General features: G+C 39.7%; 1 protein-coding gene across 1 annotated transcript; it reads left to right on the plus strand.

The window, feature by feature from the left end:
- The first annotated feature begins 1,204 nt into the window (after positions 1–1,204).
- On the plus strand, positions 1,205–22,258 carry LOC110975947 (uncharacterized). The gene is made up of 6 exons (XM_022228837.2): positions 1,205–1,817; positions 11,978–12,076; positions 13,937–14,052; positions 14,636–15,185; positions 15,313–15,416; positions 18,010–22,258. Exons 1-6 carry the CDS (start codon positions 1,675–1,677, stop codon positions 18,879–18,881), a joined length of 1,884 nt encoding a protein of 627 aa, XP_022084529.2. The 5' UTR covers positions 1,205–1,674; the 3' UTR covers positions 18,882–22,258.
- The last annotated feature ends 2,512 nt before the right edge of the window (positions 22,259–24,770 follow it).

Here is a 24,770-nt window from a genome sequence, read left to right on the forward strand (position 1 = left end):
ACCATTTTATGTCTGTATATCATCTTTGCTTTGATTTTAAGAGTGATTATCAGCAATAAAAATCCGTAAACCTCGGAAAGGTCCAGTAACCAACTTGCAATTTTAACCCTTTCTTAACGAAAAGACAGCTTCTGTTTAACACTAACACGTGCATGTAATTTTTCGGACATAATCTCACTCCTGCACAGGCGATTTCAGTGCACCATTATCCCCTCGAATGATCCTGGACTTCAGTCCTTTCGTCACACTTCCGTCCTCGGCTCACCCAGTTTATCCCCAACACACCAAGATCGCCATCTTCTGCACTGTGTGAAACTTTCGAATCACAAGAGCGAATTTATACCAGAATCCTCCACACTGTATGCGAAGGGACGCTCCTTGTTGACAGCACCTTTCAAAAACAGCATTTGCCACCGTGTTAAATTTCGGAAGGATATGTGCTGTCTGCAGTACATCATTGCTTTTTGCATGATTGGCGAAATAAACTATTTGACGATTCCATTATAATGACAGCTGAAGCAAGAAGAGGTCAGTCTGTCTGCTTTCAGCACCCTTGTTCTACAACGAGTGTACTTTGTTCACATTTCATCAACGGACTTCTCTTTTGCGGACCAACTTTCCTAGAACTCCTCACACCGCCAGCGTGGGGCTGATGATAAGCAGGCTTTTGTGTAAGACTTTAAGATGCTGAATTAGGTTGAGTAAATTCCCAGTGACCCTGGGGTGGGTCCTGTAGGAAGTCCTGCTTGATCAAGGCTTAAAAAGGGACGCTGAGGTTTCCCCTTTAAAATTAGAACTGAAAGTCTTTTCCTTTCTTAATGAATCTGTTGTAAGGCTCTAATTTCATACAAATAGGTGTCTGCAGGATTATTCAAAACCAACAAGGGGTGTTTTTGTGACTCACGGATTTTCTAACCACAGCTCTTCATTTTAGCTATCGCCGATATTTTGCTTTATACTGGATACCCTATTGAGATAAGATTTCTTCGTCCTTTGATTTAAGCACTTTCTTGTCAGATATCTTACCTGTATAGATTTTTAAGAAGGGGCTTTATTTTCAAATGGATTTATATTGTAGATTAAAACCAGCTTGTATTCACTCTCCGTTGTTTTATGAATACAAAATATGCAGATCAAGAAAGTTAAGCCAATCCACGGTGTACTTCTAATTTAGAAAGTGCCTTGAAGAGTCCATTCCTTAAGTGGGGGTGACTGCATAATCCTTTGAACCTGAGATCGTTTGCCCGTCGTGCCCTGGACAAAATGAGAACATCCCAGTCTAGAGAGTTTATAGAGTTCAGCCTTGCCTTGACGTTTCACCAATCCTGGGCAGACGGTAAGCTTTCTACGATAGACCTACAGTCACCTCGGCTTTCCCGTCGAGGGAAGTTGGATATTTTTGTTGAGATTATACCTTGAAGCAGGACTCGCTGTAGTTACCACCACTTGTTGCATCTTTTGGGAAAATACGACAGAAGAAGAGCTTCTTATTGCTGACAGGAGACATGGGGAAACTTTGGATGGATGTCTTGCCTTCTGTACGTTTTCGTGTGTGCAAAATGTTTCAGCTATGCTTGTTGTAATACCGTTAAGATCTGACTGCTGTATAACACTTGACATCTGACACAAATTGGCGGTTGCTTGTCAGTGTGGTTTACGCATACAAGTGCCAACATGAATCTCTCGCTGTCTTTTTGGAGTTCAGTTCGTTTTCTCTGGATCTTAACTTTTGTATTGACTGTGATTGTTACCCTCGGCCAGGGGGCTGAGGCAGCAAAAAGACCCAAGGGGAACAACGTCTGCACCCGCATAAAAAGGTAACATTTAATCTTCACTTTAACTACGGCCATATTCTGAATTAATTACTGAATCATATTTTAATTACTGCAGCCATTATAGCTGTATATTCTGTAACACTTGTGCTACAGTAGGATGAAAATGCTATGTAAAATTCATTCCAATTGTCGTAGGTTTCAGTCAAATTGAATGGAGATGTAACTTTATTAACTACCTGCAGCCCACCACGACCCCAATTCATCATAAGAAACAAGTCCAACATGACCATGACTGTCCGTTCTAAAATAAACTTTTTTCCTCATTCTGTGTTCCCAAGTGAATGAATCTGTCACGTCGTCGCTAGATTTGTTCTTCCCCATCCGTCGATCAACAGCACTCCAAAAATGAATGTATGGAGAAACATTTTTTAACTTTAAAGTGTCGGGAAATGTTACGACAACACCAAGGAATTCATCAGACTAAATCAACCAGTTTATCCATATACCACATTTTTGAGACAAAAAGCGATGTTCTGATGCTGTGCTCACGTTTTGGTTGAGTAAGAATTAACTGCAATTTCGAAAAAGTATTTTTATATATTGTATTTATCTCTTTAGTCTTATAATTTTTGTTATTACCAATTCCAATTTGAACAGCTATAGCCAAAGAAATTATTCTTTTTGGCCTAATATCGGCCTTTTTCTTTGATTTAACAATGAGACATTTAAGTACGATCTCAAACTCCGGTGGAATGAAAAACCAAAACCTGTGTGCCCCATTTATTTTTCCCAGAAAAACCGGCATGTTTGAAATTTCAAATCTATGGAACATTTCATTTTCATCAAGAAAACAGTCACACATAATAGGAAATGCTGATTTTCTTTCCCTTTTTCATCAACTCATTAACCGATTAAACTGCGTTTAGGCTTTTTCAGTGAGTAGTGATTAGATGGGATTCACAGTTCATCGTGTAAATTAAGTTTAGAAAGATTTCATGAAGCAAGTACATAGCGCAAACCACACCGCACGTTTCGACTTGATTACCACCCTCTAGGTTACCCTCCTCTCTGGAATTCAATATGTTCCTCATTGGAATAAAGTCAAAGGCCGTTCCTCACGACCTAGCGTCATAAGATGAAATGAAGTAGTCTAGACGACGAGTGAATGATCTCTTTGATCGCATCAACAATGCATCACTGTCCATCCATGGCTGATATCTAAAGGTGCCATTTTGGTGGCGGTACTTGGTATCAAAATTGGGAAATATTTTCAGGGCACGTGAAGTCACAATGATGCAGTTTTTTGCGTTTTGGTTTTTTTTTGGAGTATTGTTCAGTTTTAATTAATCCGTTCCGGTTTCAGAGGGAAGGTTGTGCTTTCTAATTGAGATTGGTAGCCATGAAACATTTCATAACCTTGAATTCTTGCAGGACCTCTGACGCTCTATGTCTCCGCGGTTACTTTTTTTTAATTGTTTTCCCGAAAGCAAGATGTCAGACTGGAACTTAAAGAGAAAAGAATTTGTCATTATTCACATTGGGTGCTATGTATCCCTTGGTTGCTGAAATGACATATTCACCATTACAGCAGCCAGTTGCTCTATTTCTGCAGGTATATGCGCGTCGCAGTCACTATTGTCTGTCATTCGTCAATAGTATCAATATGACGCCCCCCGGAGTCCTCCCTTCGGACCACATTTAAAAAAACATGTTATGAGGCCAGTGGGTCATATTAAACATTTAACCTGGCCTGGTAAGTTTTTTGCCTGAAGGCCCTGATGGATAACACCTTTAGAATTCCACTGACTTAATAGAAATACTCAAGGGGAATAAGGTTTACAGTTTCTATATTTATACCGTTTGTGGTCTCGCTTTGTTTCAGTCACGTTTCCTTCAGGCGATACAATCAAATTTGTATCCGCAGTCACAGTTTCTGATAAATTAAAGAAGGGGAAGAGTTCACAGTTAATTTCCATTTTGAAAGTAAGCTTGAACAGTCGAAGTATTGGCTAAAATTTGAAACCCAGGAAAGACCCCACGAAATGCAGTTTGTTTTTGGATGTTGACTTTCATGCCGTTGAACGAATGAATCAGATTTTCAAACCAAATATTCTTGAATATTTTGGTTTAATATTAAAGTATGACTGTATGTGTGATAAATGCCTCACAAAAGGTAATTTGCTATATCATTAAAGTGTGTTTATAGATTATATATTATTTTCCTAATTAATCGTGGATTCTTGTGTTCAGTGAGTAATCTTTAATCAGCCAAAAAACTCTTCCCCAGACAAGCATCGTCTCTGCTAACCCCAGGTGTCTGTAGGGTACCGGTACTATAAAGTGACATTGTTAAGTCATTCCAGGTTCTCCCGTCGTGATGACACGTGTGACCCCCTGAGCGAAAAAAAATTTAGTCACCTCGTCTTGCAAGATCTTAAGGAACCAATTGTACGAGTATGCCTTACATCCTAAGAACTTGATGGATTGATTGTCGGTGCATAAATCAAAGGTGTTATGGTTGTCAGAAGAATATCTGGGGTTTCTCGAGTCAAAATTTATTGATGTCAATCACACAGGACTACCGGCGTGACCATGCCTTTCCAATAACCATAGGCATTAGTGTTGTCTCCAGCGAATAGTTGCTGTTTTCTAGAAGATTGAAAGATTGGTTAGCAAATCGAACTTCAATGTTTAACCCAGACCGTTAACTTGATTGCAAGCAGGAAGCCTTAGTCGTAGCCTTTGGTTGTAAGAATGGCCACTAAAGATATCTCCACGTGTTCAGTATGCACCATTTGTTACGCACGTACCCAATACCCGATGCTTCTTTTGGTTGGGTATATTAACTGAATGTGCTGATGAGTAGCTTTAATTAATTTCTAGCCGCAGCTTGGTCTTCACTGAGCTTCCTGTCGACAAGACAAAGAAGTCTTGTTTCATCCTTTTTGGTCCTCCGACATTCCCTTCCTGCAAGCCAAAACACTTTGAAGTCGACATTGCATGACTACATGTCTTAGTGTGATCTATGGTACATATGGGTGGAAACCAGACTGGTTTTACTTGAATAGTAATCAGACTCGTGTGGCAAATGTACAAGTAGATGAAGATATCATAATCAGTTTTATCCCTTTTGCAAAGATTTATTCATGCATCGATTTGAAAGTTATTTTCATGATTTCCATACTTTACCTAAGAGCTCAAATCGTACCTAACGGTTGATGGTTGACAGTTTAATTTAACAAAAGATTATAACTATTTTATTAAAAGAATCTGACTTCAACTGTTTGTATGTTATCAAGGACTGTCGAATTACTAGTTCAATTCCAAAATCTGAAAGCAGCACTTTAACATTCTGGGTTTCTCCCAACCTCGCAATGAGTCAGACATTTCTTTGAATACGAATAAAGGTTAAATCTATAATGCCCCCGGAAGGACTTCATTTTGTTTAAAAGTTCGAAGATCAGAAATTCCCGCTCGTTAATTCGTCAACAGTTTGGAAGTTTCTGGCTTATTACATAGCAACATATTAAGAGAGTGAATGAGAGTCAACTGTCAATTTGTGCTTTGCTCATTCTGTCATTAAGTGATTCTGATGTAGTGGTTAATAGTTCAGATACTTAATAAGCCTGTCACTACAGAGCACAGTGGTAAAGAAAAGATGTCTGTTATCGCATCTAGTCGTTATTGAGGTTGAAAGGCTGTCCAGAAATGACACGGATGAGTAAGGACCATCCATATCGAAGAAATCCCAGTCTGACACTGGAGAATCTCTGAGAGGGTCCCTGGAATGATTTATATTTTGTATTTGACGAGCTATTTCAGTGAGATTTTCTGGAACCTTAATGCCGAGGGTTGTCAGGAAGTCCATCTGAAGTCCTATCATCCCAGGAAATATTTGCCAGATCCACCCACCAGCAAGACCCCCAAGTTTTCTTGTTTGGTTTGACTCATAATGATTCACAATGGTTTGAGTTTTTGTTGAGTTAACATCGCGTTTATAAGATCTGTGCAAAAAAAATATTTATAGATCTAGAGATTGGTATAGGAGTTCTACTCATAACTATAGTCTGCCTTAATTGACAGAATGAGGTAGTTCAGATCCTAACGTACCTCTCTTACCTTCCGGAAAATTAGCCCCCCCCCCAGCGCTCCCAGCAAATGTACCCCAGATACACCACTGAAGTTATGCTTCTGTCTGAATTTAACAATGGTGTCTATCGATTATACAAACCCACGTCTGAAGAAAGATGAAATCAAACACAGTTTCATTCTCTAATTTATAGCCTACTCTTTGTAGGATAGATAGAGAACAAAACCCCCCTCTTTTGGCATGGAGTTTTGATCAGGATGCAGACGTTAGTCAGCCGTGACGATACAAGAAACCCTGGACAGAGTGATAACGGACACCTACTACAGTGTCAGTCTTAAAGAACATCCTGTACATCCCAAACTAAATGGTCGTTAGCTTTCGAATAGTGGGATGGTGTTTACGAGAGCAGTAATCCATGTACTTTTTGCAAGCCAACGATATTCATTCAATTATCTCAGAAATTTTGACGCCTTGCCATTAGATGTTGAGCAACTAGATTGTCTACATTCAAAAGGCTTTATGGATAACAACAAAGCTCACTGATTTTACAAAGTCTATCAAATTGAAATAGTTAATTAATAATTAATCGTTAAATCTTGAATAGGATGCATGCAGTGAAATATTTGGTGCTGTAAAGTGTGTTTGATGTAGAAACGTTAGAATGGTGCAGTAATTGATTTTCATATAGTACTATTTGCTATTCCCATCCAGGGGTCATGTCCAGGATATATCAACAGATTTTTATGTGATTTTGGTTAAGAATTACTAATTGTCCTTCCTGTCGATGGACTCCTTGGTCCATTTAGAGAAGTCCTTGTTTTGGAAAAACCGTGATGCTAAGCCAAAAGGATTCAATTCCTGCGAGAAATAAAATTTAATCACGAAATATGAGTCAGAGGCCAAACCTAATGATTTGCGTGTTAAAAAATCCTCTGTCTGAAGGTTTCTGTAGAACTTGCCCACCAAATGACCTCTACAATTTTACCATTATTCTGCACTTTCGAATGTCTGCACCTTGGAACAGATACGCATTATCGGGCGGGTTTCTGGATCATCATTTTGAGACTCAACGTCTGGTTTTGGTTTCGAAGGCTAGCTTAAAGATTATTACTTGTGATCATTTCTAAACCTCTTCATCTGATTCAAGTCTGCGTGACAGGTTGGGAAATATGCGGTGACATTTAAAGCTTAACTGACAATAAGATTTTAATTGTTCGACGAAAAGTGACAGAATATGCTCCTCCGGAATAGACAGGATGGCTTTAAGTAGAGATAATTGTGGTCCTTGATGAGGATGGAGGGATAATAAGAGATTCATTCTGTTTCTAATCAGTTCATTTCCAGTGGTCAATTACGCTCCTCCGTGCATCTTTTGTGTCTTCTATCTAATATCCGTCTGCTGTTATTCGTCTGGGCAGATAACCTGAATGAATTAGCGCCATTTCTGTCAGTACTAACTGAAGCTCATTTTTTTAATGGATGATCCTGCGACGATGAGTATGTGATTGGAGTTTGGCTGTAAATAGGGTAAGAAAACGAGACGGAGACAAATGGTTTCACAAAGGAAGGAATGCAGGATTAGCCGTTGAGTGAAGAGACAGCAACCATCAGTCATTATCAGTATTGGTCACTTAAATAGTGTGTTGTCGTTGGCCACTTTTAAACCTCTAAAATTTGGGATATCTCTCTCCAGTGTTAAACTTGTTTCTCCTTTGCCGTTTGTAGTACATAAGCTTCCAAATGTCTACCAAGTGCGCTGAAATGCAAATAAACTGCCTCTTCCAAAAACATGGTTCATTGTAGAAACGTACAAAGAAGACTGTTCATCATACCACAGTATATTAAAAGTACTAACTATAAACTTCCTAGAAAAATTCTTTTGTGAAGCTACGATTTAATTGTAGCCTTCATGTGATTTGACCCAGTGAAGATTAAGATCAGAATGACAAGGCCAGGCAAATAGCCATCTTAATTAATGGACTTCCTGCTGGCTAGCCTCTAATACCAACACCCCTTGTGTTATAGTTCCATTTTTGTACAAACGATGTCCTTCATGAAGGTTGAACAAATGACATTGTTGATCAGTAATTGGCTGCATAACAGTTTCTAACCAAATACGGCCAGACGTTAAGCTGTTGAAAGATCACCACAGTGACATTTCAAAATGAGTTTGTGCAATTCACGGTACAAATCTCCTTAGATTATTCATTTGGAGACTTTCTAGTTTCCCAGTGTAGCATTCCCAATAATAGTGTCAACTCGGGAGGCCTATTTATATTTAAGGGGTGCAAAACCTCGGTTTAGAGTGCTATATTAACTCCATTGTATTACAGCGCTTGTAATTTTACGAACACACGATCATAAATACATGTATACCGGTTGATTTTTGTTCTTGGCAAATTATCCCTATTTCATTTCTTTGCTGATTTTGGCGATCTTACAATTCATAGATCACAAAAATATGAAAAATAAAAGAAATTTGTTCCTTTTTTTGTATAAACTTTACTCGAAATTAATAAAAAAAAACAGTATCGGTAATACAACCACCCACTTCGACTTGAGGCTCTAAATCGCCTTCGAGTGTCTGCATTTAGTTGTGTCAAGTACTTTCTTCATTAAATTAAGGTGTGGCATCCTTGATCTAAATGTGCAGAGGTAGCGAAAGGGTGTTCAGCGGAATTAGGGAAGGAATCAGCGTCTCACATCGTATTCGCGCAGCAAGTTATGCACTTAAGCACTTAAAAAACTTCGAATCAGCTATGATGACAGGTTGTCAAATCGTTTCAAGTGAGTGACGTGGGATGTGACGTAACATGTGGAAACGTGATACTTATGGATTCCATAATAATCTGGCTAATGCTACTCTGAGGCTAAAAATATTCTCTGGTCTAATCGTCTTTGGTTGCTTTGATTTGTCTTATAGTGACAAATATACCTAGTAGTGCTCTACAAAAAGTGCACTCATCAAACGCATATTGCTGTAAAGGCATAATGAAAAATCCATTGCAAAGGTGCGCTGTGTTAATTTAAAAGTTATCACACTGAAAAAGACGTTAAAAGTTCAACAGACCCGTGAGCATTTACTGGGAATTGAAACCTCTTACGTTTGATTTTCCACGTCTTTTAAAAAATATTCGCGATAATTTTAAGCACAATCGACAAAAATAACCCGGCCCAGCAAGCAGTCCAAGCTCCAAAATATTTGCAATTTGTTCATTTCTTAAAGGTATGATGATATATTTCCAACCATCTAGATGAGTCACTAATTTCTGGTTCAGTAGATATCTACCCTCTTCTGACACTAGACCTCATAGTTTTGTCGTAAAAGACGATTTCACATCTTTCAAATTTCTTCAAAACAACATACTGTCAGTAGTTGATGAAGATTTTAAAGGATATTTTCTGTGACAAAATAATTATCTTATCAGCTGTTAATTTTTCCTCTAAACCACTTTACATGGTTCCGTTTTATTGCGTAATGGAACACAGATGTAAAGCAAACCTCCTCGTACAACAACAGTCAGCGGACAGTAGATCACATACAAGATCTTTTGGCTTTGACTTGGTTTAGGAAGCCAAGCTTTTTAGGACTTGCGATCCTAGCCTCTTGACAAGGGATTGCAGGGAAGGGCTTCCCACATAAGTTATATGTCACTCTAAAGCTCATGGTCTAGATAATTTGAAAATAGCAAATAACAAAAATTTATTTCCCCCCTACTTTTTCTAGCTTTCGTGGCGACAGATCACTGTGCAAGTACTGGTCTGACCTTTGGCCTAGACGCCGTTATAAACTGCTTGCCGAACTTTAAAAAAATTAAATTATTTAAGTTCTGCACAGCGGCCAGTGATGTTGGCTGAGAGGAAAAAGTTGTGAGGAAGCAAAGCGCCCTCTCTCGTTTCGACGTGGAGCCTGTACTTTTTTGAAGGTTCTAAACCAATGAATCGCCCAGTCATTTATCATGAGAAGTCAGAGTTCGTAATGCCAATGCTCTACGGTCAACTCCGTCCTTTCTCGCGGCCTTTGGATAGATCCAGGTCTTACTGACTTCCTGATCACTTTACAAGATGTTTCCTGTATCTTCGCAAGCTGACTTTTTCTGAGATGAACCTTATTTTAACATTTTACTTCATCGCATGTGTTGAACATCTCAGAGCACGGTGAGACATTACCTATAGGGCGTGTTAAATCCGCTACTTGCAGTCTATGGAAATCCTTCCGAATCCTCGAAGAGAGGTGTTGATTGGTTTGTGAGAAAGGTTGAGGAGTGAAGACTGAGTTTTACCCCTCTGGTTCTGCTTGGTCAAAATCGGACGATTGGGCTATTTGATGGCAACGCCTCTTTTGGGTGTTAAAGGAATGACACTTAATGAGTTTCAGCTCACTGAGTGAGTGACGATTTACTATTCAGTATTATAAATGAAAACTGCTCAATTGTTAATATGTTGAGTATTTCACTTTATGGAAGCATTCTTCAATATAAGGAGTAATGAAAATTTTCATGACAATTACAGTGAAATTTAGGATTTCTCGTATTTTGTGAGTATATACTCAGGGAATTATGTACTCAATATATACCCAAAGTGGACCTCTTAAAGAAGTGTTACATTTACTTACAAGAGTCAATTGGTAAGTAAATATTATTTTGCCGGTGTTTCCCGTCCTTGTCAGAGTTAATCGGGCATGTGAATGTTTTGTATAATGTGATGACTCACCTTGGGTGCAATCGCGATTCGTCCCAGAGTTTTCCTTTTCAAAAGCTTCAAAAGGAATTAAGAAATGGACCGGCTGATGCATATTTGGATGAATGCTGAGTATTTCATAAATCTTAATATGCACTGCTGTCAGTGATTTTGACGCCAACTTGCCCGTCTCAAAATTTTCTGCATGGTTATAAAAAGAAAAATAAACCCAAAATTTAACAAATAAACGACTAAATAACCAGGTAAATATAGGCCCAATTCATCAGGAATATAGTTTGGTTATAAAATGGGCCAATGTGTGCAGCGTTGTGGTCTGTTAGCGCCATGATGAATTCAATCATTCCAAAGAGACGACTAGCCGCACTAGGAGTTAGAGTGGTGTACCACCGTGTCGTCTCTTGGCGTATAGCATTTCCGTAATCTTGTCTTGTTGGCCCTTGATAAGTAGACAAGACAGTTAAACCTCAGAATTGGCCAGCAACTCCTGAAACCACGGCGACAATCAGAGACACCTGTGACATCTAATAAAATGTAATAATGGCCGTCGTCGTGCTAAGAAGACTGGCCGAATAGAGTGACGTTGAGTGATGACTGACGTTAACCCGTTGGCGGTAGAGGGTTACCAAGCATGACCACCTTAAAAGTGCATGGAAGGCTCCGTGCATGACCTGACCAATCGGAAACCCTTGGCGTGACGAGTCTACTGAACTAATTATAGGGATTTACTTCCACTAATTGATGCCAGACATAGTTTTGAGGCTGTACTGATGTACAGCGAAGATACCAATCCTTGGAGAGAACGGTTTTACCCAGAAATGACTGTAAGAGATACCCAGCCTCGTAGCTGCTGATGCACTGGTCACGATGCACAAAACTGTCTTATTTGGCGGAAGACGTAGTGTGTATCGTTATGGTTGGTTGAATCATGGTTGAATCTTCAAGCACCAATTTTAGTCTTCCATAGTCTGTGCCAGGTACAAGTTGATTCTTCCATGGAGGATATACGTCATTCACTACAGCTAGCTCCCATGGCATGGCGTAGTGTAAAAACAGGAGTCATTATACTGTTACAACTGTGATTTTCAGAGTTCCAAAACAACACAGAAACAAATAAAGAAGACATTTAAGTTTGCCTTGAATTTGAAACGTGAACGTATGTTCTGCATAAAAACCGCTGCATGGTTAATATACATTGATACGAAGAGCTTGCAGGAGAAAATTCTAGCAGGAATATTTTTCCGCTTCAAGAACTTACAATCTTGTCTATAAATGCTCCTTATCAGAACAAACTATACATACTATGACACTTTCATGTCAAATCTATCATATACAGAAACAAAAAAACCCAACTCTATTTATTTTGAAAAAGTAACAAAAGTCTCCTCATTCTTTCTGTTTTGTTTATTGATAGCGTTACTGAAGTTTACCGCATCCCGTTTCCTGGCACCAAGACCCAGACGATACGATACACGACATTATGTGGAATTCAGGGCCGCTGCAGTCGATACAGGTAACACGTGACTTCATATCGATGATTTCAGTTAGGGCGGAAAAATCAAACAGCAGCAAACCTTGCGTGTGTGGCATGAACATTATGTCAGCCGTATGGCTTAAAACAGTCACCCCAGTTCAAGCATTGGGGTGTTTACGGTGGCGGATCCAGCATTCTAAATGGAGGTGACACCAAACATATGAGAGGGACATTATCTGTGTCCAGAATGAAATAGAGAGAGTGTTAAAAACTGCACATGAATGTCCATCTTGTATGACCGAAAACACGTAACTCAAGTGTTTAAAGTTACATTTCTGACAGCGAAACAAATTTAGAAGCACGACGAAATGAACCTTTCGCTCTAGTAGTCATTTATCGGTGCAACAGATGCTAGCTATCAACTTAATTTGATTAATTAAGTCGCAACCGGGTCAGTGTCTGGAAATTAGTGATACAATGACGCAGTTTGCAACTAAAAACTCCAATAATTGGAGTTACCGCCTTTTACCAAAATGGTAATTTAGATGGAAGGAAACACTTACTATGTAATGGCAATATTGATATTGATATTAGGTTTTTCAATAGCAAGTCAATTAGAAGTTGGCATTACAAGACACCGCTGATATAACCTAGTTATATTCTTCTGTAGGAAGTTAATTTATTCAAAGTAATATAGGCTTACATGTGTTAGTAATGTCAAGCATGTTATGCCTGCTCTTTTTTCTATATCCGAGAAGCCACGATTGTTGCAGACCTAGTTATAATCAGAAGTGATCTTGACGTCACTGCAACTAAAAAGAAATTACCGTAACTAACACTGTGTTACAATAAATACCATACATGGACAAATATAAAAATCCTGAATCGTTGAGGTACTTTTTCATCATCAAATGAAAAATTCTTATAGGCTGAAACGTCCCATACCTGATGAAACTCCATAAATCTTAGCAGACTGATCCATAGTCTTATGTCATCTGTTATTGGGTATGTCATCCTCATATTTTGATTGATGTATTCGAGTACCAGTTGCTCCAAGTTGGCGAAACACTGTTTCAACTAAAACTTACAGTTGGTAAAACAGTGCGCCATCACCGTACAACTCTTCTTGCCTTCTAGCTTTCTTCGACTTTCCCTCGGCCACTTAAATTCAATTGAAGCCTGCAGTCACTAGAAGCATCAATTATTATCCCAATGACAATTTTCAGAATTTCTTTTTGGGAATTCCTAGAGTGATTTTTTGAGTGTTGGGTAATCACAGGTACCACAACATAAAAGTCTGTCTCTTTGTGCCTTTGCGTAAACACCTGTCGAAGGGAAGGGGAGGGAGCCGTGTTTGAGGTGGTACAGGACAGCTCAAACACCCCCTTCTACAAGAATGAGTTAAAGTGATGAAATTGGTGGCGGCTGCCATCTTCCAACCTCAAGCCCAAGTCAAGGTTAGAGTTAGCAGTCCATGACACCAGGGAATAATATTTAACCTTTGAATTCCGCTACAATTATGAGAGAAACCAATGTGACATGGTATTCCCTTAAGAAACAACTTTGCCCTTGACCGAAGCAGCAACTTTGTTTCGACTTCATGTAATCACTGCAGAACTTTCTGACCAGATTTATCTGGTCAGAAAGACTGTGATTGTTCATCTATTCAAAATTGAAATAGATGGCAATGCGGTTTTTTTTACTTTCTCGTGTTGCAACATAGATATTACTAAGTACATCTGTTAGGATCTGCTCACGTCAGTGACGATACTGCTCAAACTTTGCATCTTTAAACTCTGAAAGTCCATTTCACTCTAAATTTGTTGCAATGATTCATCGGTAAGAAAACATCCTTGGCGCCAAATGTTCGGTCTTAAATGTTTGTTTTGTTTCCCCTAGACTTGTGTACGTGCATAACTACCGAGAGGAGACGCGTACTATTTACAGAGTTGTTCAAGAATGTTGCACAGGCTGGGTGCAACGTGGCAGGAAGTGCATGACAGCGCCAGCACCAGGTATGCGCCGAATAACATCGTCTGTGTGTGGCATTATTCATCCGCTTCTCACACATTCGGAGCATCCCTTGAGGATGGGATTTAGGAAATACCTTCGGGTGAAAGAGGGGAATAACGTGGGACAGTTTTGAGTGTTGATATATTTCCTTAAATTTCCACTGGCATTTCCTTTTTGAAAGGAAGATTTATGGGACATTTTCCATATGTCAACAGTGAATTCTCCTGCTGCAGCTCCTGAGTGGACCATTTTACAATGTTTACCGAAGAACCAAATTAAAGGACTCTCACACCTGTGTTCACATTTGAAATGTTGATGTTTTGACCTCGACAGTAGGGTTGCTTTGAGCCAGTAAGTCTGAATTCTTGGGATCAAAGTTGAGAATTGTGAAGCTAAACTGGAGACAAGGTTAAGGGTTTGGAAACCCATAATAACCTATTCGTGTATGTATATATGTGTCTGTCAGAATGCACTAACGTCTCTGCATGAGGTGAGTTAGGCGCCATAAATGTATATTATAATATGTCTTGTGCACAAAAAAAAACACTGCCAATCTTTATTTAACATCTCTAACTTTTCTTACAGTTACCACAGCTGGTACCCTGACGACTACAACACCAGCCACGACCCTAGGAAGTGGTACCAAGAATGAACCTACCGGCGGGCCAACAAAGACCCTGGTGTACAGACCAAATGGGATAACGGACCGTTCTGTAACCAAACAAGAGGTGGGAATTGTAGGGGTAGGAAAGGTGAATACAGAAAGCAGAAACCGGGTAGGATTTGAAATCTCACCAACTGAGCGAGAGCAAGATCGAGAGAGAGCGCGATCAAAGAATGGCAATGGTGATGGTCCTGGCCGAGAGGGCATACATGGACGAACAGAAATAGACGGTACAAGTAACACAAAGATTGATGAAAGTAGTCTTCAAGATTCTTTTCCTATTGATGAGGGAGTTGACCCTGCTACACCGGATATGCAGCCTCCACAGAAAGATTCTGGTATGATGTTCCTGACTGGCATGTTATGCGGTGTGGGTGTGTTGTCGCTAGCTGCTGTCGTCATCTTGTTCTTAATGTACCGGCAACGAAGGAGTATGGATAGCAGACTAACTGGACTTACATTTCTTCAAAGGTAAACCACTCAAACTGCATCCTTAACGGAATTACACGGAGAAAAATAACCTAATGTGTAACCCATTGGCAGATAATAGTTTCACTTTTGTGAATATATATTTTAATCTCTTTTTTGATTTCGTCAGCACAAGAACTAGTTCCTGTTCCTTCCGAAAATCCAAGCTTTTGGCTCTAGCTCAATCCATCAAAGCTGGAGAGGTGAAGATAATCAGAGAATCAACCAAAAAAGGTGTGTATTTATTGGTTTGGACACACATATAAACTATTGTTTTTCCACAGTGAGTACAGTTAAACGTTGCCACTGCTGTCGATTTTAAAGATTAAGAAGCAGAATAATGGCCCTCACAGAACTTAAACTTTTCAAAAGTACAAACGCTAAAGGAAAACGAACTTTATCTGCAGAAAATCACTTGCTTACTGAGAATTGTTCTGCAATCAGTGGTAGAAGGATTAGCTGTCTAGTCATCAGCAATTGCCATTTTAAAGCCATATTTGTGGCTCTCACGCAAACTTAAGGTTTCTGTTGAACGATAAGGATGTAAGTCCCCCCCCCCCCGATTTACGCACAGTTAGCTATAGCTTAACTATATACAGTATTCTGAAATTTCGTATTAGGAGCGGTGTATTGCCTTTGAGTGGCAACAGATGAATAATATTAGCTCCAGGAAACCAAACTGTGATCTAAAGGTTTCCCATTCAGTCAGGTCTGGTTCCCACCACCTTATTGATTGACTTCATCAAAGCCCACTCCATCTTTCCCTGAAGTACTCATGGTTATTCACTGGTGGAAACGTTCAAGCCAATTATCTTACCTGTCATAAACAGTTACTTCTCACAGTGATTGGACACAGTCCGGCCGGTAAACTTCGCGGATAAAACATTTGTTGCTTCTATCAGAGGAAAAAGATTCAAAAGGAAGCTGGGAATTTCGTATTTTAGGGAGTAAGGTGTAATCGGATACGCCAATGGCTTGAGAGCCCACGTCAGCAGGGTGTGTTCTCCGTGTCTGTTCGGCCAAGATAATGAACAAGTTGCAGTAAATGGCTATAGGACATGCAACCTTGACTGACATGAAAATGTTCCAGCCCACTTGCACACAAAGCATAGAACTCGGTTATCTAATTGCCTCAGAGGGTCCATTTACGTGAAGACTCGGCGGATGAAAATGTTCACAGTCAATTAAGGCATGAATTAAACATTAAGGCCGTGTCCCGGCGAAACGGGCTCCCAGAGCTATGGCTAGGTCTATTGACTGCGCGTCTCCACACATTTCCAAGGGAGCGAAGACCTAGACCTATCCCTAGACAACAGATTCGGATGCAGCTTCAGTTGTAATTCGGCGCGGCATTATCAAAGTACCGGTCATTTGAATTACATCCTATATGTGTGAAGGTATGTAGATTACAGACGTCAACACACTGAACTTCATAATACACAATTAGTGTCCAAGATAACAGCACCTGTACTCTTTCAGTGTTGGATCAAAGTAACATTTGAGGGGGTTGGTCCTTCAATCAAATGAGGTCACATTGTCTCCGTTACCTTGGACTCAACAGAGGGTGTAATTATAACTTTAATGAATTAATAGGATTTGATTAAAATAAACTTAATTTAAAACCTAAATTTAAATGAAAAACTTCATCTCGTAAAGAAATCTGAAAAATCATCAGAGCATTTGAAATGCGGGCACTCAGATTACGCCAGTGATCCCCTATTTGTGCCGTCGCCTGGTAATTTTTCCACAAACATGGTTGGGCGGACAGTGCAGGTGCTTTTAGCTTAGATCCCTTTGTTACAGAGCGTGTCCGGTGCTCAGCAACAATGTTCTTGAGGGCACGTCCAACCGTCTGGCTCTGCTTTCCAGAATTAGAAATGAAGGTTTCATCGCAAGGGTCTCCGTTAGCTCCAGGGTGCTGAATTAAATTCACGAGGTTCCCCTACTCGTGGCCCATTAGCTGCTTGCTTGTCCAGAGAAAAATCATGTCTGATATATTAATGTTATAAGGAATCTTGCACTTCAGCCGAGGGGTGCCTCGCAGTATGATAACAATAACTAATTAAATTGGACATCAACCCCTCGGGATAGTCGGGACAGGTGCCTTTATACAAAGTATTCAGGAGTTATTTTTGACAATGTTCAATTCAACCATCGCGTCTGTTGGCTCGATAGGATTTTACTGTCAAATTTGTATCCATTCATATCCCTGTACATGGTTGAAATGGCGCCTTTGTTTGTTCATGACTGATGTATCCCGGTAGTTGTGACATCCATCCATAAAGGCAGAATGGCAGGCTGAAAGGTAACCAGCGATATGCCTCCTGCTTGGTTTTCTTGTTGGTCTGTGGTCTTATAGTGTCCACTACTGCAATAAAGCAGTTAAGGACAATTTCTCAGCTTTGATATGGTCACGGGTGCTTGCTTATGGGAATACTTTTGATAGAGTTCTTGTTTGCGATCTGGGATACTACGAGATGGCACGTGTGATGGTGTTGGTGTCCATGATGTGATACTTGGATTAAACAGTTTATTCCTGTAGGAAAACGGAAATGTGTTGATTTTTCATAAATTGCTTATAGAAATACAAAAAAAATCTTCTTTTGCATGTATTAAACAATCCATTTCAAGTTTTGATTCTATTGAACACGTCGTCCTGAAAGAATGACTCGTATGCAACATACAGTCAACAGATTACGCGTCAACACCTGGTTGGTTACTTCCGCAAAACCTATGAGGGCGCTATTCGAGTTGAAAGGATGAGTAGTTTTGTTCCATGCTCTGTGATGAAGCCGTATTACGTTATCTTGATTCTATTTTTTCTCAGGAAAAGCAAGTGACCACTCACCATATGCAGACATCGAAGAGATGCAGAGAGGAATTAAGTATGATAACTTGACCAAATCTTTGCCTACCATATCGTCGAAGTTGACAGAAAAAGAATCACCCACCCTTAAACCTTCCAAGACGATGACGCATGGTAAATCTTCTTCCTCAAAGTTGCCACTTCAGAATGAACGCCAGTTACCCCCGGAACCTCCAACTTACGCCATCATACAGAGAGTGGCAACGAAGAAAAAAGCACAAGAGGCGCCTGGGTGTGAAAATGAGCCCCACTCTTCCTCAGAATCCCGATACAGTACCATGTATGCTACACCTGACGCTGCCCTGAAAGGCAACAGTCGCACGATTCCTCGTGAATTCAACATGGGCCCACCGCGTTACATCCTGTGTGAATCGCAACACATCTACGCTGACATACAGCGTAAGTCTAAAGCGAGTACATGGAGTTTTTCAAAAAAATCCCGACCGAAATCCACTGTGTCCGCTGGCGAGAGACCCAGACAATCAAGTCGCAAACTAAGCCGAAGCTTGAGTCGCAACTCACTCCAAAGTATCGTCAAGAGAGGTAGCAATGCAGGAAGTTCCGGTTATAGTTCGCTTCGAGGAAGCAGGGAGAACATCTTTGAGTGTGCGGAAGAACGTTCAGGCTTACCAAATCCAAATATTTACTCCGAGACAATACCCAAAGACATGGGCACAACAGAACATTATGACAGGCTGGACTTGATTACATCTGACAGCTTGACGGAGTACGACAAACTCGATCGAGGTCTCAAGACACCTCGAGGCGCTGGTCTTGTCAAAACATTTTCTAAAAAATACGAGAAACTTGCGATGAGCGTTAACAAAAGATGAGCGCCAATAATCATAAATACATTGAATCTCAAGATGTATGAATAAGGCAAAATGATCAATTTAAAGGCTTGCTGTCGACAATTTAGTCAGTGAACAGAAAAGTCTGAGTAATGCTTCTAAATGCACTTCTTGTATCTCGTAGATGAAAAAAGGCTGCAAGAAAAAACATACAAACATGAAGTTAATCCTGAATAATCTGACATTTCTCTGATTACCTATCAGTAATAGACATATTCAGTGACAATAAGATGATGCAGGAAGATGCAGTAAGAGACTCGGAAATTCGATAAGAAACAGGAACAGGAGTGTTCTAACTGGTCATTTCAAGGACTGGTACTAACTGGTCATTTCAAGCACTGGTACTAACTGGTCATTTCAAGCACTGGTACTGATTAAGATTAACTAAGGGAACTGACCGTACAATCTAACCCGAGTTTGGCATTAGTTGCACGCATTTCCCAGATTACAGTATCAATGGTCGGAAACCGTTGCGATTTCCTCTTTAAAGCTCTGGATTAGATAAAAGGTGACCCTGATTTTTGACACTGACGTAGCTTTCAGATAGAGTTCACACTTTTAGATAGTGTGATGCAGTGAAAGACCCCTTTTATCCTGTGGGGTGGACTTTCAGATGGATATGTCACCATTATTTCCTGTAGTTGTGCCAAGATGTAAATAATAACCAAGATGGTTCTTGTTTTTTGCGGATTCGTTTGACAATTCTCTTTTTAACAGTGTTTATTGAGTTTGAACCGTTAGGTCATCAGGTGTGTATTTATGTATGATGTGTTTTAAAGCCAAATTGATACGCATCTGGGCGCACATGATGACTGCTTAGACCAGGCAAGGGGTAGTAAACGAATACCGTCAAATGTGTTGGACAAATAACAGACGAGGGTGTTCAAGCTAGTCTCGCTGAGAAGGTTGAAGTGTAAAGGATAATATACATGCGCGTTCAACATTGTGAATAAACGTCAATAGAATATGCTATTTCTGTAGAGTACAGCCTTTACAGATTATTGTTCAGATTATGCCTCGTCTTCATGTTTGTGCTGACGAGAGAGGGCGACATAACAGATATTCGGTATCTTTTCCGTATTTCGTCAAGGCCGATGTCATGTCATGACTCCCTAGCCATTTCTAGGGCTCTACGCAACAGACTGTTTTGGGTGTTTGGTTTACCTCATACCCAGGAAATTTGACCTACATGCTTTATTTTCATGAGCTGAATTGGTAAATATCCTCAGGATGCGAAAATGAAAGTAGAAAATTCCAATGGATCACATGAGCTGTGACCAGCCGGGGTAGATTATGAATGTTGGATCAACAACGACACAAACCCTTCTTTGTGAGTATGTATTTAAACGGGAAATTGTTTCTCATGACCCAGATTGTCTTGCTGAGACAGTAAACTTTGAGCCCTGCTTTTCATTGAAGTTTCATTCCATTGGGTTTAATTTTCAAGTTTATTCAGAGGCATGTCCTGTTATTTTGCGGTTTTTCAAGTTAAAAACACTTGCTTATATTCACTTTGGATATTCAAGACCAAGATGATTCTTCTTGTGTCCTTGAGTTCACTCTGTTAGAGGTGATATTAGAACACCATGTACATAATTAAAAGAAAAGAAAAAACACACAGAGACACTTAATTGTTTTTTGAAGAGGTCTCTGTGATGTATCATTTTACTCCCACATTAGGAGTTGATTTGTGTTCTGTTTCTTTTATTCTTTGAATATGACATAAGTACAATCTACTGCTCGAATATAAACAAAATAATGACGAGTCGGGAGACTGATCAGTGACGACGCTGAGCCGGGCTATATTGCGGTAGGCTCGACTTGTGCTAAATCGTCAAAAGTTCTCCGCGCCAAATTCTGAAGTCATTTTGTTTTTTGTCCTCTTCCAACAGCGTAAAAAATGCGAAATCAAACAGTTGCTTTTCTGTTGAAAATATCAATAAAATACAGTAGATATTACTGTTTTCGGAGTATTCTGTAAAATACACAAATCTGTTCCACTCGCTGCGCATTTTTTTCTGCTCTTCTCTCTTCGGTTACAGACAGATCGCCATTAAATTAAAGTTCTGTCCGTGAACAAGAAATGTCATGTTACAGGCAAGCCGTCGGTGCCTTTTCTGTTCATACATAGTAACATCACTCCTCCCGAAAAGATATTTCTCTTTTGCTGTAACCAGAATTCATTCAGGCTGCATACAGCCAATGAGAAAAGAGGACAAAGATAATTCAAACATCCACATATTGCTACACGCAAAATTCAAAATTTGCTAATGGGAAACCTCTAGATACCTTTTATTAAAACAAAATGCCCTCGACTGACAAACACAATTGTTTTATACACCCGACAACCGCCCTTTTTGCGATAGTAGTGCAAGAGTAGAATCTTTGTTAGTATACAGAGAAAAATCGATAGTAGAATGTGCTGTCCCAAAACAGCAACTTCGGTAATGCAAATTGACAATAGAGTTTACTGTTATTTAACAGACATTTTTAAAGAGTCAATCCTTGTTACATCTACCATCATACGTGAACTACGAATGAGCCTTTTAACTTTTTTTGTAAATACTTTTGTGTATTAGTTAACTCTTTGTATAAATTATTAATTTGGAAACTTTTCTAATGGTTTATTATATCGACGATTCCAGTATGAGTTAATAAAACAATGTAATTTTGATCTGATAGTAACTGTCTGAACCACCAAAATATTTGTCTGATTCTTGTCTTAAAACTAAGTTTTTGTTTGCAGGAAGCCCAACTGATACGAAACCATTACAGAACCAACGTACATGTTGTCTTGAAGAGATGCCTTCATGGGTTCTGTGTAATAAATAGTTTTGTCAACTTCAATTTTGGACAAAGGAATTTCTAAGAACTTAACCAGAGATGGAGGGAACTTACTTGCTAAAATAAGTGCTCTTTCGAATTTAAAATGTAGGGCCTATAAGAAATTGATACCAGGCGAGTGCAAAATTCTTCAATTTAATTTTTCTACACATCTATAAACGTCCGTCTCTTCTGCATTGACATGATGTTAAACTGTATTTGTTTTTCTAGATAGAAACAGTGCGCGTATAACTTTCATTCAGATTACACCACCTTTCTTGGGAAATTCCTTTCTATTAAAAACAGTGCTGGGTATTTCCTTGAGGAAATGAAACAACATGACCCGAGCTAAATTAAATAAACAACAAGGAAATAAAAACAGACCGAAAAACCAGACACATAAATTCTTAAAATGGCCACCCATGGCTCGTATTAATGCAGTTACACGTTCATTGAGGGCGGTTACAACAGAAATCCACATTATTTTGCGGGATACCCAAGCTTCGTCAGCCGTAAGAAAGCGAGACAAATTTCACATTTTCTGACACTGGAGACGTTCCTGTCTTTAAATTCCCAGGCAAGTCTCAGCCTAAAACCGTAGGGACCAGCCAAGGAAATTACCGTCTTCCTTGCCAAAACTGGATCCACACCTGAACAGTCTACTGAAACCTCTGGGCTCATCGCTAGCTGGGACCCCGCTCTTTGCTCTCAGATACCCCTTTCTCCAGACCATATTCGGCTCTTCAATCGTCATAGTAGGATAACCATACGCCAGCTTGAAACTTTGCTGTGACCCACGAGGTTGCCTATTTTTAGTGTGAGTGGGATCATTCCAACTCAAGACCCGGAAATGAAACCGATTTGCAGAACTTCCTGAGCAGAAGTCCTGCCGAACCAGATTTAGCTTTTTGAGTCATGCTATCCATACGGACTTGAGGCTCAAGCTAGAAAATGTATCGAAACTGCAGTAAACGTACACAGCAGCCCTGTGGCTTAAGCAACGTTGAAGCTATAGGGCAGACCCGATACAGTGTTTTGGGGATAAAGCCTCTATGACCTTTTTGAGAATAATGATGAAGTAACGGTTTACCAGAGTTTTTCTCCGTTCAGACGAGAGAAATCTATTTGGCATGATGTACAAAAATGGTGACGTTGAAGAGACGGTTAAAAATTCTTTAAACAGCAAAGTTCCAACAATTCGACAACTCTGTTTAGACGACACAATGTCACATGTTTCAAGGACATTCACTTAAAGGGACGATTTCCAGTGTCAACTTTTCTGATATTTCTAACCACAGAACAATAGTCAATGTTTGGTGGACGCAATAAGACAGCGGTCACGTTGGCAAATCTTTTTAAAAAGTACTTTGATAGTCAGGGCCGTATGAATAAAACTTAAGCATTTGCTTTTTACTTGAAAATTGAAGTATTTAGATCCCTGTTTATAAATAATGCCAAAGTAAAAGCTTATGCCGCGGCCATTGATAATGTTGCTTTTTAGTCCACAAACAGTACCAACTTCCATGCATATTGATGAAATGGAGTGAACTGGAAACTTCATAGCACAGAATCACTTAAGCTTTGCAAGCTAGCTCCAGACCTAACTTGGAAGTCAAACACATCAGAAGTGCAAGCTACCGTGGCTGCATTTATTTATGCAAATTCCGTGTCAGATAACGGAATGTGTGTCAAGGTGATGATGTCAGGATATCAATTACCGTAGTTCGTACAGGTTTGACATATTGACGTATTCAGAGGGGGCAAGGCAAGTCGACTCTCGCCTTGAGATATGTTGCCTTATTTATTTATTATTGTATTTTAGGAAATGAAAAGCACCAGAATTCTTGAAACAGAATACTATCACATCTAATCTGCGGGGTGAGGATTCTTTTACGTGGCGAAAAAATAAGACAATCTCGGCCCCCACCCTCACCCAAGACCTATGGTCGCCGGTGGCTTGACGAAGTGAATGTAGCGAGTATGGCTGACGTTTGTTAGTGGTGGTGGTCCTCTTCTTCACTTCAGGAAGTGGACCCTAATTGCTGAGGAATACTTTTGGAAACTCTACAAAATGTTCTTCTTTGTTGAATATCTTCTGCTCCTTTCGTAAAAATTTTCGGTTCTACCCTTTATATTCAAGTATAAAAATCCCTTCAAAAAAGAATGAGTCCAGAGTCAACCAAACAGTGTTTGAATAACCAGGCAACAACGAAAATTTCAGTCATACATATAATTCTGATCAGAAAGGATCCACGCAACTATTTCCCCACTTTGGTGGCTGATCTAACCTTTATCTGTTATCTAACCTGTGCAAGAGGAAATGGATTCTAGTGAAGTAAAGGGACATGCTTTGAAGCATAAGGCATTACCCTATGCACATTATAAATACCTCGTGGAACGTCATTAACTGTTTAGTTCTACTTCATACCAAACGCATTTATATTCATGCGACGCCGTGATCTCTTCACACAGTCTGCATGGTTACCATGAACTGTGGCACTGAGGGCGCTATATACCGAAAGAAGTATGGCGTTTCACGTGGTGACAAAATTCCCCTAACTTGTGAATGATGAGTGGGCTTTCTCATAAGAAATGAAAACGTTGCCATGCCTTCCAATTCTACCCTTAAAAATGAAGTATGACGAAAGTCCTCTTTATATCGGTTGTTTGCAAACACCATTGCCAGTGAATTCAATGGAGAAATGAATCAAATGTTTACACTTCATCTTTTTTTTCAGTAAGATATTTTTTTCAGTACAGTAAGATTGACTGGCGCACTCAACTCGTGACCAGCAAGTTGCACTATTGCTATACTTCGTGATTCAAAGCAAGCTTTGCATAGTGACCACCATCTCTGGAATGGACTGGTTCCTTTGTGCCCTTCTTCTCCATTGAAAACATTGTTTTGGTGCAAGGCGTCTCTTATGTAACTAAGCAAAAGCTTGCCCGAATCACGAAGTAAAGCGACAATGTAGAGAATTCAAAATTATGCTCACGTGAGTTTAGAACTCAGTGCTCCAGATTTTTTCTGGAAGGTTTATTGAATTT

The sequence above is a fragment of the Acanthaster planci genome, linkage group LG08 (genome assembly GCF_054643075.1).
Source record: "Acanthaster planci isolate LZ-2023a linkage group LG08, COTS_SCS, whole genome shotgun sequence".
NCBI classification, from domain to species: Eukaryota; Metazoa; Echinodermata; class Asteroidea; order Valvatida; family Acanthasteridae; genus Acanthaster; species Acanthaster planci.